The following is a 16,498-nucleotide window of genomic DNA, read 5'->3' as shown; positions in this document are numbered from 1 at the left end:
TGAAAGGCATAGTTACAGAGAGAGAGCGAGACAGAGAGAGAGGTCTTCCATCCTCTGGTTCATTCCCCATATGGCCACAATGGCTGGAGCTAGGCCGATCCGAAGCCAGGAGCTTCTTCCGGGTCTCCTGTGAAGGGGCAGGGGCTTAGGACTTGGGCCTTCTTCTACTGCTTTCCCAGGCCATAGCAGAGAGCTGGATCAGAAGTGGAACAACCAGGACTCAAATCGGCGCCCATATGGGATGCCAGTGCCACAGGTGGATACCTAACCTACTAGGCCACAGAACTGGTCCCTTTTCCTTCTGAATTTATCTAACTACTTATCTCCCTGGACCCAACTCACATACCTCCTTTTAGGAGCTTTCCATGGTTATAACAGGCAGAGACTTACAAGTTACCTTACACCTTCATATGCACTTTTATTATCACATTAGATTATTGTTCATTGCTTGTACTTTGCACTATCTTGTATTAATTATTTTATATTATATGTGTGAATAATATGTTTGGGACATTTTCAGATGAGGAAATTAAGAAATAGAGACAGCAAGAAATTCATCCAGGGCCTCACATCAAGATTTCAAACTCTGAAGCCATTGTTCCTCTAGGTGAGACAATATTGTGCTTCCTGCATTTCCATTACTTTTAGACCTTGAAAGTTATTTTAAATCTTGTCATTTACAAATTTCAAAACAACTTTTCCTAGTTTCTACATATAAGAAAATCAAGAGTTATATGAAAGGTTGAGAGCAACACTTGAAACTTGGACAAATAGAAGATTCTCAGAAAAAGCAGTTCTCTTAAGAATGTTGTCCAAAAAAGAATAAAGAGGGTTTTTTAAAAAGCCATGCATATAGAGTATCAATTCTAACTACTTAACAGATCAGCAATAGGATATTCTAGATTAAACATTTGAGACAAAGGCATATTCAAGTAAAGCTTTCCAGAGTAGTGAGAAATATTACAATAAAGTACAATAGTGGGGGCCGGTGCTGTAGCACAGCGGGTTAAAGCCCTGGCCTGAAGCGCCGGCATCCCATATGGGCGCTGGTTCGAGTCCCGGCTGCTCCACTTCCGATCCAGCTCTCTGCTATGGCCTGGGAAAGCAGAAGACGGTCCAAATCCTTTGGCCCCTGCACCCACGTGGGAGACCCGGAGGAAGCTCTTGGCTCCTGGCTTCGGATTGGTGCAGCTCCAGCCATTGCTGCCATAAGGGGAGTGAACCAGAGGATGGAAGACCTCTCTCTCTCTCTCTCTCTGCCTCTCCTCTCTGTGTGTAACTCTGACTTGCAAATAAATAAATAAATCTTTAAAAAAAAAATAAAGGTAACAGGAGAGCCAGCACTGTGTGGCAAAAATGGTTAAGCTGCCACCCATGACACTGGCATCCCACATGAGAGTTCTGGATGGAGTTCCAAGCTCCTGGTTTTAACCTGGCCCAGCCCAGGCTGTTGTAACTATTTGGGGAGTGAATCAGTGGATGGAAGATCTCTTTTTCTATTTGTTTCTCCCTCTCTCTGTGTCACTCTGCCTTTCAAATAAAGTAAATCTTTTATAAAAGAAAAAAAGGGGAACATTTTTTATATAGGAAAAAATATATATTTTCAAAATACAGGACCTCTGACACTCCTGAAGAGTGCTTATTTATTTATTTTTGTTGGCTAGTTTGTTAAAAGAATAATGACAGGAGTCAGACCAATCTAGGTAATAATCCTGGCTCTGCCCCTTGGTAACTGTGTTGCCTGGAGCAAATTGCCTTAAAATGTAGATAATAATCTCTAATTTGTAGGACTGTTGGTGAGATTAGAAGTTTGCGTAGTAATGAGCATAGTGCCAGGCACATGGTTGCATTGGATAAATAACAGCTTTCTTTAAAAAAAAAAAAAAAGTTTCTTTAATTTGAAATGCAGAGAGAGAGAGAGGGTAAGAGAGAGCTAGAGAGACATAGATAGACAGACAGATCTATCTTCCATTTGGTCATTCCCCAAATGACCACAACAATGGGGACTGAATCAGGCTGAAGCCAGAAGCCAGGAACTTCATTTAGGTCTCCCATGTGGGTGGCAGGGACCCAGCTACTTCAGCTATCACTTGCTTGCTTTCCAGGGTACACATTAGCAAGAGGCTGGAACAAGAACCAAGGCACTCTGATATGAGATGCCTATGCACCAAACATCTGCTCCTAACTAACAGCTTTCTTCATTTAAAGTCTGCAACTTTAACTCCAGTTTCTTTATGGAATACACTTACATCATCAATTTCTATAGCAATTTCCTATGTTTGCTTCTTTCAATGTAAATAACCTACTCCTTCAAAAATACTAAAATCTGTTGGGGGAAAATATTTAAGGAATGTGCTGTCCATCTTTTCTAGATCATAATGTCACAAAAACCCTTTTTGTGTGCAAGTATGTAATGCTTCCTGGTTCTTTCTGCCTGTAGGAGAAATGCTGTACCTGTTTTACAGAATACCAACAACCAGCTGGATTTGAACACTGGCTATCCCAGGTATATTCCTGTAACTTATACCCGGCTCCTGTAGGTACTTGAATTCACAACCTTTATTTTACACACTGAACTTTCCTAGTACATCTACCATTTCATTTCTCAAAAATTGTGTCTGCATACAATTTCTTAGAACAAGAAAACACAAGTAGACATGTATTATTGAGCAATCAAATTGTGATAATTAAAAAAAGTTACCTGATGGAATATAGGTTCTTTTACTTTAAGGTAAACCTGCAAAATATTAGAAGAAACATATGTGAATGAAGTGCACTATGGAGAGGGGGTACAAATCTATTCCAACTATGCTGCAAATTCCAACCCGCTGCTGCCTCCCCTGTCCTACTTAGGCCTGACTCTAGCCCTGTAAAACCAATCAGATTGGGTAGCATGCCAAAGGAGGGCAGGGAGCTCTGCTCAAGTGCCAGCTCTGCCACCATAAATGAAATGTTCCAAATCTGTTGTGCATTACTCTGGCCTCCTGGTCTTTGCATCAGCACCGAGAATGGACAAGGAGACATCAATACTACTAATACGTTATGCTGATAATTTCTGCAGTAGATATATTCTACTGTAGAATAAATGGACTCAGAAACAAGAGTTAAATTTCAACTAATTCAGTTACTACATATCTTGAACAAATTTAACCAAAATACTTTTTCCATACCTAGATAATGGAGAATAATGATAGTGAAGAATGATAAGCTAAAATATGTGTAACGGTGTAGTACATAGTGGGTGCTCAGTAGTGAAGACATTTAGAACCAACTTCTTGTGCTCTCTTTTGCTTCCAGAATTTTCTAACTCACATGTAGTCCTAATTACACAAACTCTAGTCTCGGGTTCTAATGTCATGAGGGTAATTAAGTTCAATGGTTGTTTAAGATTTAGCATGAATGTATTCCCCTATAGGAGCACAATGTTTAAATGCCATGGCATAGAGGAATCAACCACAAATAAATCATGACTGCAATGACTATCATCACTTACAAGACAAATTCAAATTTCTCAGCCTGACATTCAAATCCTTCCACGGCTCCCGCCTTCCTGCTAGGACTCATTGCTATGTTCCTATTTCCTTCTTGTCCTAGGCTCCAGGAAGTACTATGCTTCTTTAAATTTGTGTTTCATGCTTCGGTATCTTTAAATATATTGCTCTTTACTTTGTTCAAAAATCCTCCCCATTTGCAAATATTCATCTTTTGAGAGTCACTTCCAACTATGCCTCCTTCTTGAAGCTTTTCTGATCTCTTCTCTATTTAGTAGAAGCAACCATTCATCCTCCTTTCTAATATCATTGTCCATGTATAACCTTGGCATTTATTTATTTCTCTTCCCTACAAGACAATCATTTCTTTGATAGTAAGAATTGGACTTAAATATATCTACATTCTCATATAATAAGTAGTGATCTCATAAAATTTTACATAACACTGCAATTTGGCTACAAAAGTTCTTCTTTCTGGAGAAAGTATCTACTCTTCACTATACGGAGTACAGGTTATTTCCTTTAGGCGCCCAGAGACCTTTAAAAGTATAATGTGCATAAGATATTATATATCTACAACTCTAAACTCAGTAGGGAGAATGCTTTTAATCTGAATTCCTTATTTCAAAATACGAATTTCTTTTTATACTGTTAGTATTATTCGATCATCATTTTTACTAATAAAAGAAATGCAAAAGGTCATGCATCTTAAATATTTATTTTTAAGAAAAATGATTATGGAATGTTTACTATTTCCTAGGTACTAGTTTTTACCTCTAATGTGAAAAGTATATGATTAACTATCTTCATTTTACATACAAAGAGAATTAAAGCTGAATGAGATCAATAACTTGACCAAGTTACCATAGTTATTCATAACATTGTTGAATCCAAACTCAGATATGACTGACTCCAAAGCCTGTTTCTAACTACACACCATCTCTTCACTTACGAAAGCGTCTGTTCTTGATTCTGCTATCAATTCTTTCTTTATAAACTTGGTTGGCCAGGCAAGCCACTGACACTCTGTGGACTTTATCCTCTCTTTTTATACGACTTTTTTCCTTTCTCAAGTTCTGGGATTATCTCACTATTCACCAATACGTAATTTAAACAAACGAATGTAGAAATTTAAGAAAACAATGTGGATGTATGTGTTCTTCCAACCTCTTATTTAATTCTGCTTCCTTCAATTAAATGCTAACAGTATCCTTGTTTAGGTTACCTGGTATTTTAGCTGAAAATTTCCATTAGCTCTCAATCTTCATTTCACTCAGAGAAATGTTATAATTTTCACTTCTAGAAATTTTTGACTTTGTGGCATCAGGCTCTTATAGCTTTTCTACATCTCCTATTAACTTGTTCTCAGTCTCTTTTGATGGCTCTGTTTCTTCCAAAGTGTCTGGTACTCAAATGCCAGTATTCCAAAGGGTTGTATTATTGTACTCTTCTTAATGGTCTATGCTTTTTATGTGTCAGTTTATCAATTCCCACATTGCTAGTACTATCCAATACTCTGACAACTCCCAAATCTATATCTTCAGCCCAACCTTTAAGATTCAGATGTTACTAATGACAGCCCCTTCAACATATTGCCAATTGAATTTATCCCTAACCTACAACAAAACACTACTCATTACCTTTCCTGCAAAAGCTGCTCATCCATACTATGTATCCTGACTAAAGACTCAGTCATTCCAGACAACTCCTTCCTTACTCTATTTCTGCACCATCTCATCAGTGGGTCACATGTCCTAGAGATTATTATTTATGATAGATTTTTATATTCCTATAGACCTATTACTTTAGTCTGAGTCTAATATCTTTAAAGATTTATTTATTTATTATTTCAAATATGGAGATACAGAGAGAGAAGGAGAGACACAGAGATATCTTCCATCCACTGGTTCATTCCTCAAATGGCTGCAATGGACTGGCCTGGGCGAGGCCAAATCCAGAAGCTGGGAGCTTCATACAGGTCTCCCATGTAGGTGCAGGGGCCCAGATACTTGGGCCATCTTCTGCTGCTTTTTCAAGCACATTAACAGGAAGCTGGATGGGAAGTGAAGCAGCTGGGACTTGAACTGGTGTCCCTATGGGATATACAGCTAGCACTGCAGGTGGAGGCTTAGCTTACCAGCCCCTGAGTCTGACATCTTACAAAGCAAACATAAGTGTCCTTGGGTCTAACCTTGAGACCCTAATTCACCCTCCACAACCAGAGTTATCTTCTTGAAACAATCTCTGATTATGTTTTTTCTCTACTTTAAACTTGTTATGGCTACACACTACACTGAGGATAAAAATTACAACTTTTAAACATGGTATATAACAAAGGGTCTTTAAAATCCGGCATTTGATTAACTGGACTCATCACTGCTCCCCACTTGCATATGTTCTACCTGTATAAAATCTCTCCCAACTCTACTGGAGGTGATGATTTAATGAGACAATGAAATTAAAGTACTCAGTATAATATCTGGCACATAGTAAGCAATTTAAAAATAGTTTACTGGGTTTTCCAAGGCTCTTTGTCTATGGACACACAATACTCTAGAAATGCTTCTTCACACTCTTGCCCAGGGGCTTGGAAAACTCCTAATCAGTTAAAATCCAGCTCCAGTGTCTTCTTCATAAAGCTTTCCTTGATTCCTGAAATAGGCTTTATCACTTTCCCTATAACAGTTCTTATCTCTCTATTCTAGTTATCATCTTTAGATCCAGTTCTTTGCTAACATATCTGACTTCTCTAATAGAATGAATTCCTCATGGATAGCAACTGCCTTTTAGTCATCGTTTTATTTCTAGTGTGTGTCATGATAGATCTTTAATAAATGTTTACTGAAATGAGCATTTTTTTTTTTTGACAGGCAGAGTGGACAGTGAGAGAGAGAGACAGAGAGAAAGGTCTTCCATTTGCCGTTGGTTCACCCTCCAATGGCCGCCGCGGTTGGCGCGCTGCGGCCAATGCACTGCGCTGATCCGATGGCAGGAGCCAGGGGCTTATCCTGGTCTCCCATGGGGTGCAGGGCCCAAGCACTTGGGCCATCCTCCACTGCACTCCCGGGCCACAGCAGAGAGCTGGCCTGGAAGAGGGGCAACCGGGACAGGATCGGTGCCCTGACCGGGACTAGAACCTGGTGTGCCCGCGCCGCAAGGCGGAGGATTAGCCTAGTGAGCCGCGGCGCCGGCTATGAGCATGTTTTTTACACCTAAAAAGTGTAATTCATTTGAGGAAAAAAGCACTTGGGTAAGATCAGAAGTGACTGGCTAGCTCAATTTATTAAGAAGAGATCATCTATCAAAATAGTCACAGCAAGCCCAACAGAGCAGAACCAATCTCTTGTTTTTAACAAATAGGAAGTAATATGTCCATCCATGATAAAAGTTAATTTTCTTGCATTGCTATTACTTTTACAAAACCAAATTTTAAAAACTTACTTCAGTTTTACAGTGAAAAAGAAAACTTGAACAGGAAACAAAGGAGCACATCTGTGAGATATTCCAGTTTTGTGCAGAACATTTCAATTTGAACAGGATGTAGCAAACAGTGGAAGTAAAATGTGCCAAACTCCATAAATGGCTAATTCACATACTTAATCTGTGAGAAACAAAATATGACTTACTGTGGTTACTATTAAACTGAATAGAACTAAGGCAAAAAGCAGATGGTAGTTTACTGAGTTCTTGCTCTTGAAACATTCAAACCTTTAAAAAAAGAGAGAAAGAAATTTTTTTAAGAATATGTTACTAGGAACATAATTAAAATGCTGCTATATCACTTGCCTATGTGCCTCTGTGATCTAGTTGAACTCATCACTTCTTGGTGTGGTGTAACTAAGCAGCTAGTTTAGGTCTGAGTGAGCTGGAAGTTCTTGCAAGTCTCCCAATGTAATCTTTATCCATCAACCAAAGACACCTCTTCCCCAAGATGCCCCTGTGTCTCATCTGGGAACAAGAAGGAGAGGCATTAGGATAGGTGAATATGAAGCTATACATGAAGTTTATGGAGGGATCATAAGCTTCCCAGATGGCTTCATGCATGGTAAGGCACCATCTCCCACCTCATAAAAGAGACTTGGCGGCGGGGGGGCAGAGGGAGCAGGTGGTGCTGTGGCATAGCGGGTAAAGCCACTGCTTGCAGAGTCAGCATCCCATATGGGTGCCGGTTCGAGACTCGGCTGCTTCACTTCCGATCCAGCTCTCTGCTATGGCCTGGGAAAGCAGTAGAAGACGGCCCAAATCCTTGGGCCCCTGCTGTCGCATGGGAGACCTGTAAGAAGCTCATGGCTTCAGATCGGTGCAGCTCCGGCCATTGCGGCCATCTGGGGAGTGAACCAGTGGATGGAAGACTTCTCTTTCTCTCTTTCTCTCTCTCTCTCTCTCTCTGCCTCTCCTTCTCTCTCTGTGTATATCTAACTTTCAAGTAAAATAAATAAATCTTTGAAAAAAAACAGTCTGAGAATGGGAGAAAGTACTCTATTTTTGCCATGGACCATGGTTGGAGGTGGTACTTGGGTTTCCCACTCCACTTTGTGCAACTCTCTGGCCCATTCAGAATGGGTATTTCTCTGAGTGGGGTGGCCCACACTCACATATGAATGTATGCTTTCTCTCTCATCATTCAATAAATAATGTTTTTATTTGTGCACCCATGTGCACATACAATTCTTATCTATGTGTGAAATAAGAACTTGGAATAAATATTAACATGCCCCTGCCCACATTATTCCCACACACATTCTTATTTCAGAAAATCTGCACTGTCCATAGCCTCCAAGAGTAGACATCAGGAGTCGTAGACATCTGACTTACATGGGAAAAAGAGGCTCTCTCCAGAACTGAGAGTTTGGCAGCCAGAGATTGAATTAGGTATAGAGAGTCAAAATAGAGAATTAGGTGAACTTAAGGTCTGAGTCTGTTGTTTAGGGACAAAGTGCATGAATGAATGAGCACAGAAGAAATCTGCAAGGAAAGGAGATTCAAAGACTGGAAGCCATGTAGAGAGGAAGGAACGCAGCAGAGGGAGGGAAGAGGCTGCTCTTTCAGTTCTGGTGAGGTAAGGTGGTATTTCCTGCTACTGGGATCCATATTAATTTTCTCATATCCTTTAAAAAAGTCTTTCTTAACTCCAGCTAGCTTGAGTGGGTTTCTTTAATCTTGCAACTAGTGATCCCTAACTAAAGAACACTATTATAAAAGTGATTTTATTGGGGCCAGAGTTGTGGCATATTAGGTCAAGCCTCTGTCTGCCATGCTAACATCCCATATGGGTGCCAGTTCAAGACTCAGCTGCTCCATTTCTGAACCAGCTCCCTGCTAATGTGCTTGGGAAAGCAGTAGAAGATGGACCAAATCCTTGGGCCCCTGCACCCACATGGGAGACCTGGAGGAAGCTCCTGGCTCCTGGTTTCGGATCAGTGCAGCTCCAGCCATTGTGGCCATTTGGAGTGTGAACCATCGGATGGAAGACCTCTCTCTCTCTCTCTTATTCTCTCTCTCTCTCTCTCTGTAATTCTTTCAAATAAATAAATAAATCTTTAAAAAATTTCAAAAAGCAACACTTTTAAATGACATTTAAAGTTTTAAATAGCATTTAAAGTTTTAAAAAAGCAGTACTTTTAACTAGTACTCCAAATCACAAAAAACCACAGTTAAATTTAACAAAGTAGATTTTAAGACCTATGCACTGAAAACCACAGAACACCACTGGAATAAATTAAAGACATAAATGAGAAATTAAGCCACAAATATGGTTTGGAAGGCTTAATAATATTAAGATAATTCTCCAAATCGATCAATAGAGTTAATGTAATCACAATCAAATTTCCTGCACATTTAGAGTCAGATTTTAGCTGGCTAAAATTCATGCAGAAATGCCAATTACTTAGAATTTCTGAGCTTTTTGCAAAATAACAAAATTAAATGATTTACTGATCTCAAAATTTATAAAAAAGCTACAATAGCAAGACAGTATTGTACTGACATGAGAATATACACAGCAATCAACAGAATAGAAAACAGAAAATAAATGCCAAGATAATTTAATGTGGAAACAGTAGTTTCTTCAAACCATGGTTTTAGAACAATCAGAAAACTGTAGGGAAAAATCTAGCCCTTGGCCTCATCTTATATTCATATACCAAATTAACTCAAAATGGTTCATGAACCTAAATGTAGAACCTAAAGTTAAAGAAACTGATAGAAAATAAAAAACAGAAAATATTTTTTGCCCTGAGTAAGATAAAGATCTAGAACACAAAAAGCACTAGTGTAATTTTTTTATACAGTAGATTTCATAAAAATTTAAAACTGTTGTTCTTCAAAGGATACCTAGCCGGCGCCGTGGCTCAACAGGCTAATCCTCCGCCTTGCGGCGCCGGCACACCGGGTTCTAGTCCCGGTCGGGGCACCGGTCCTGTCCCGGTTGCCCCTCTTCCAGGCCAGCTCTCTGCTGTGGCCAGGGAGTGCAGTGGAGGATGGCCCAAGTGCTTGGGTCCTGCACCCCATGGGAGACCAGGAGAAGCACCTGGCTCCTGCCATCGGAACAGCGCGGTGCGCCGGCCGCAGCGCGCTACCGCGGCGGCCATTGGAGGGTGAACCAACGGCAAAGGAAGACCTTTCTCTCTGTCTCTCTCTCTCTCTCACTGTCCACTCTGCCTGTCAAAAAAAAATAAAAAAAAAAAAAAGGATACCTTTAAGAAAATGAAAAGGTAATTCCCATATGGAGGAAAACATTTAAAATAGAAACATCTGACAGGACCTGAACCCAAAAATACAACAAACTTTTACAATTCAATAAGAATAAATATCAATTCAATAAGAATAACCCTAATGTTAGCTTGTAACATCGTTATAACAAGTTACTAACTCTGTGCTTCACTTTGTCTATAAAATGGGAATAATACCAATTTATCTTAGACCATTGTTGAGAATTAGAGATGCTACAGCACAATACAAAGTCAATAAATATTTCCACTTATTAATATTCTTAATCACTTCCTTTCTTTTTTTAAAAAAAGATTTACTTATTTATTTGACAGGTAGAGTTAGAAAGAGAGAGAGAGAGGAAAAGACAGAGAGAGAGCGGGAGAAGCCAAGAGAGAGATCTTCCATCCCCAGATGGCTGCAATGGTCGCGGCTGGGCCAGGCCAAAGCCAGGATCCAGGATCCAGGAGCCCCATCTGGGTTTCCCTTGTGAGTGCAGGGGTCCAAGCACTTGGCCATCTTCTGCTGCTTTCCCAGATGCATTGGCAGGGAGCTGGATTGGAAGTGGAGCAGCCGGGAATTGAACTGGTGCTTAGACAGGATGCAGGCAGTGGCTTAATTCTCTATATCACAATGCCAGCCCCAATCACTTATTTTTCAAGATTGATTTTATTTCCCTAACACTCGGGAAGAGAAAATTAGCTTGTTATTGAACTAAATGGGAAATGATCCATGAAGGAAACTTTGGACTGGAATGATTTGTAAGCTGTTAAATTGTTCTCTTCTATGTTTGTGAACAGTCAATCAAAATAAGCATATTTATGAAAGCATTTACTTTTTTTAGAATAAGAAGTTTATACAAAATAACATCAATTTTTTTTTTTTTTTGACAGGCAGAGTGGACAGTGAGAGAGAGACAGAGAGAAAGGTCTTCCTTTTTTGCCATTGGTTCACCCTCCAATGGCCGCCGCGGCTGGCGCGCTGCGGCCGGCGCACCACGCTGATCCGATGGCAGGAGCCAGGTGCTTATCCTGGTCTCCCATGGGGTGCAGGGCCCAAGGACTTGGGCCATCCTCTACTGCACTCCCTGGCCATAGCAGAGAGCTGGCCTGGAAGAGGGGCAACCAGGACAGAATCCAGCACCCCGACTGGGACTAGAACCTGGTGTGCCGGCGCTGCTAGGCGGAGGATTAGCCTAGTGAGCCGCGGCGCCGGCTAGAATAACATCAATTTAATAAAAAAGCTCAAAGCCAAGAGGAGAGTAAAATGATGCAATCACTATACAACTAGAAATGCACTCCTTTTTTCTGAAGAGTTTCTATTAACAAACATAAAAAAAAAAACTTTAAAAAATTGTGGCCTACTATATAAAATTTTTTTTTTAAATTTGTATACAGTCTTTACTCAAGGAAATATTACTTAGGATAATACCTGTGACACAGGGAGGTGGAGAAAGCAGCTGAGCCACCTGGAGATACTGGTTCCTATTATCTCGAGACCTACAGGACACTGTTTTGGTGCCCCTCGCAGTAAAGATAAGCAGACCTCCTGATCAGACCAGGCTCAGACCAGTTGAAAAGGGGCCAAATCTGAACTGCATTGTTCTATAGCTCATTATACGCCAACTGTTATACACTAGCAGGCTAAATGACACAGATATCAGCTGCCAGGACAGGAAACATTGAATCATATAAAGAATGAAAAGGCCGGCGCCGTGGCTTAACAGGCTAATCCTCCGCCTTGCGGCGCCGGCACACCAGGTTCTAGTCCCAGTTGGGGCGCCGGATGCTATCCCCGGTTGTCCCTCTTCCAGGCCAGCTCTCTGCTATGGCCCAGGAAGGCAGTGGAGGATGGCCCAAGTCCTTGGGTCCTGCACCCGCATGGGAGACCAGGAGAAGTACCTGGCTCCTGGCTTCGGATCAGCGCGATGCACCGGCCACAGCGGCCATTGGAGGGTGAACCAACGGCAAAAAGGAAGACCTTTCTCTCTGTCTGTCTCTCTCTCACTGTCCACTCTGCCTGTCAAAAAAAAAAAAGAATGAAAAGAAGTGGAAGCTAGACTTTGGGAAACTGTCCATCTATTTCCCAAGAAAACCATGAATATTCCTCATCTTTATTAGGATGCAGCTCTCCTTTCATTAAATGACTCACATAATGTTAAACACAGTTCAGAGATGAGGCTACATCCCTCTGTGTGGGCTCTACACCTCTGTGTAGGTTCCACTTTCTGGAGTGTGTATCTTTGCTTTCTCAACAAAACGCTTGCTGCTTGCTATTCTCAGACTCATGCCTGAATTCCTTCTTGAAGTGAAGTCAAGGACCTGGGTACCAGGGAGCCTTCCCTATACCTCCTAGTTAAGTTTCTACCCCACCATAACATTATTTCCCTTTGAGAACAGGATGCCTTGCAGTCAACAGTTCCTCCTCAGGCTAACCTGTTAGGACCAGTAGAGGCAAATCTCATTATAATCTAATTTCCAAGCCCAATGACACAACAGCACCACAAATGGTTGACAATCACCATGATAACCACCAGAAATTTTAAAAGGAAAAAAAGAAGGTGCCTCCTCTATTCTAATAATTATGTCACCCCTTTCCCAGAAGATCTATGAATATTCTTCCCACTTATTGGCACATTCCTCCCCCTCATTCCTGTTGCCCAGCATCTATGAATCCTTAGCCCCCAGCAATGGAGAAGTGACTGGTGTACAAGGCTCCCACTTCTCCATTTCTTTGCCACTGAATAAAGCTTGTGCTGTTGATGCTCAGCTTTGGTTTCATCACTAGCTTTGTGACACTGAATGTACAAAGGACCCAAATTGAAGTCCCACTCCACATAATGGGGCCGCCCAACAAAGGGGATAACAAATGCAAATTATGCAATATAAGTCAAATCAAGATTCTATCTAAATTGTTTACAGGCTTTTGAGATCACAAAAGTTAATCAACAGCATTATTATAATGTCCCAGAATTTATACTCTATTTTAATAATATAAAATTTATAATCTATATGATTATACTCTTCTAGTAATATAACTGGGCTGGTTATATTAATTCACTATGTAACAAATGTAAGTTTTAAAATAAATTGAATTTTAAATATAAGTACTTACATACAGTACACAAATATGCAACAGCTGTAGATCATTGGAAGCTCATCCAACAGCTACAAGAAACAAAAAGATAGTAGGGCTGAATATCACTGAACTGCAAATAATTATACAAATTACAATAAAACATCAGAATGACTAAGACTCCACATTATTTATTTTACTAATTTTTAAAAAATTTATTTGACAGGTAGAGTTATAGACAGTGAGAGAGAGAGAGATAGAGATGTGCTGTGCTGATCTGAAGCCAGGAACCAGGTGCTTCTTCCTGGTCTCTATTTTACTAATTCTTTAACATAATTATTATCATCTAATTACTCTGAGAATGTGTTTGTTTTTCTTTTTTTTCTTTTTTTTTTTTTCTTTTTGACAGACAGAGTTAGACAGTGTGAGAGACAGGGAGAAAGATCTTCCTTCCATTGGTTCACCCCCCAAATGGCAACTACGGCCGGTGCGCAGCCAGGAGCCAGGCCCTTCCTCCTGGTCTCCCATGTGGGTGCAGGGCCCAAGCACTTGGGCCATCCTCCACTGCCTTCCCGGATCACAGCAGAGAGCTGGACTGGAAGAGGAGCAACCGGGACAGAATCAGGCGCCCCAACCGGGTCTAGAACCCGGGGTGCCGGCGCTGCAGGCGGAGGATTAGCCTATTGAGCCACGGCGCCGGCCTCTGAGAATGTTTTTGAACAACAAAGATTATCTACTCATCTGTCCTAAGGTACACACCTATATAGGATATCTGACTCCCTACTCCTGGAAGGCAGCCTTGTAATTGTGCTGCTCATATTATTATAATACAAACTAGGATATCATACCTCCAGGAATAAAAGTTTACCATCCATAGGTCCTATCAGTATCCTTTTGCATGTCCCTCCTTCCTATAGCTCCTGCTAAATAAAAACTACAGGAGGCCATCTATTTAGGCCAAAGTCCTGCAGTGAGCCCCCACAGATTAGGCTAAAACTAAAATGTCATTCCTTAAATCAGGATTTAAGAGATAAAAGTCAAATTTTCCAAACAGGCCAGTTTCAAGTTGCATGAAAATGAAGGTCCTTCTGCCCTAATTCTTACTCAAAAAAAAAGGGGGGGGGGAATAACCTCAAGTCAATCAATTTTTTTTTAATTGTTCTTTCTTTATGCCTTCTTCAGCCTTTCCCTGTCTATAAAATCAACCTCTTCTGCTTTGCTTCTAACACTTTTTTTAAAATGTCATCTTTAATTTATTTGAGGGGGAGGGGAACAGAGAAAGAAGGAGAGAGGGAGAGGCACAGAGAGAGCAAGATCTTCCATCCACTGGTTAACACCCCAAATTCCTGCAGCAATAGGAACAGGGCCAGGCAAAGACCAGCAGCCAGGAATGCCATCCAGGTCTCCCATAGGGTTTGCAGGGACTCAAGTGGTTGGGTCATGAGGGAGGCAGAACTCTAACCCAGTCATTCAGATATGGGATGTGGGTGTCCCAAGCCATGGCTTACTTAACCCACTGTCACAATGTGAAGCCCCATCAGAACACTTATACTATTTTATGGACTTCAGTGTTGCCCAATTCTATTCAACTGAAAATCAAGCCAACTAAGATTATTAAGCTAAATTTTTTCTTTGACATACTTTAAATGGATAATATGTATGTTAATATATATAAAAAATAACAACCAGGGAAATAATTTCACTAATCCAAATAACCCATGTCTCTGAAAAGTATTTATTATTGGTCATAACAATATGAAGCTGAATTCCTCCTTAACTGAGTTTCCTCTTAGACATCCTTAGCACCCAGATGTCTCCTGGTGTGCCCCCTCATTCCTTCCCATCCTATGCTGTTGTTCTTTTTAAAAATCATTTATTTAATTATTTGAGCAGCAGCAGGAGACAGACAGACAGACATAGAGAGAGCTCCTATCCCCTAGATCACTCTCTAAATGCCTGCAATGGCCAGGGCTAGGCTGGGTCCATAGTTGGGAGCCAGGAACTCAATCCAGGTCTCCCACATGGGTGGCAGGAACCCAGGCATTTGATCCATCACTGCTGCCTCTCAGGGTCTGCATTTGCAGGAATCTGTGTCAGGCATTGATCTCAGGGACTTGGATGTGAGCAACTTAACCTCTAAGCTAAATGTTTTTCCCTCCTATGCTTTAACAATAGGTTCAGAACATAAAAATCTGCTCAAATCTTTAAACGTTCCTATTTTGTTACGAGAGCTGTAACTGCAAAGGCACCTGGGCATGTGTAGAAGGAAAAATCTAATCTGTGGAACCAAGGAGACAGGAGCATGACCAGAACTTATACATGAGGTGTCCACTTTATCACAAATGGTCTGATCCCAGCCCCTCCAATCCGAACTTGCCTTGCCAGTGTTTCTGCATACCATATTTCCCTAGCCAATTTGTAAAACTTTCCCCAGATCTCCAATTGAGGAGAAAGATTTGGGTATTACCACTGTCTCCATGTGGTCAGACATACAGAGAAAGCCTTCTTTTTTCCAAAGGAACCAGGGTCACAGGTTGGTTCATTTGTTTACTGGGTAGAGACCAACCTCATTTGGGAGCAGTAATAGTAATTATTGCCTTTATGTATTAAACTGCATGCTGGAAACTAAGCTAGTCAATCCAGACAGGTTATTTATAAACTGTGAAGTTATTTCTAAACTTTGTTACCAGATATACACTTAATTAATTCTTTAGTAACACGTCTATTATGTGCCAAACAATGTTAGAAGCTGAGGATACAGTAATAAACAATGAAATAGGGGCCAGCACTGTGGCAAAGTAGGTTAATTTCTGCCTGCAGTGCTGGCATCCCATATGGGCACTGGTTCAAGTCCCGGCTACTCCACTTCCGATCCAGCTCTCTGCTATGGCCTGGGAAAGTAGTAGAAGATGGCCCAAGTGCTTGGGCCTCGCACCCATGTGGGAGACTCGGAAGAAGCGCCTAGCTCCTGGCTTCAGATTGGCTCAGCTCCAGCCATTGTGGCCATTTGGGGAGTGAAACAGTAGATGGAAGACCTTTGTCTCTCTCTCTCTCTCTCTTACTGTCTGTAACTCTACCTCTGAAATAAATAAATAAATAAATAAAATCTTTTTAAAAAAAACAATGAAATAAAAGGAATGACAAGCATGATTAAAAACAAATGGAGCACAGTGAAAAGCTGTGTTTACTGAGATTATGAAAACAAAGAAAATTCTAAGAACAGT

At 40.8% G+C, this 16,498-nt stretch overlaps 1 protein-coding gene across 3 annotated transcripts in view; it reads right to left on the bottom strand.

Annotated features, from left to right (window-relative positions):
* ACER3 (alkaline ceramidase 3) overlaps positions 1–16,498 on the bottom strand; it is a 141,486-nt gene that overhangs the window by 45,683 nt on the left and 79,305 nt on the right. For 2 of the 3 annotated variants that reach the window (XM_062196751.1, XM_062196753.1), the window contains 3 exons: positions 13,314–13,366; positions 7,118–7,199; positions 2,702–2,737 (listed from right to left, as the gene is read on the bottom strand). In XM_062196751.1, coding sequence (XP_062052735.1) covers positions 2,702–2,737; positions 7,118–7,199; positions 13,314–13,366 — 171 coding nt within the window. The remainder of the gene's footprint in view (positions 1–2,701; positions 2,738–7,117; positions 7,200–13,313; positions 13,367–16,498) is intronic. The other variant, XM_062196752.1, reaches the window with a different exon arrangement.

The sequence above is a fragment of the Lepus europaeus genome, chromosome 7, assembly GCF_033115175.1.
Source record: "Lepus europaeus isolate LE1 chromosome 7, mLepTim1.pri, whole genome shotgun sequence".
NCBI classification, from domain to species: domain Eukaryota; kingdom Metazoa; phylum Chordata; class Mammalia; order Lagomorpha; family Leporidae; genus Lepus; species Lepus europaeus.
The sequence above is the reverse complement of the archived record's forward strand: the minus strand, read 5'-3'. Positions and strand labels throughout refer to the sequence as shown.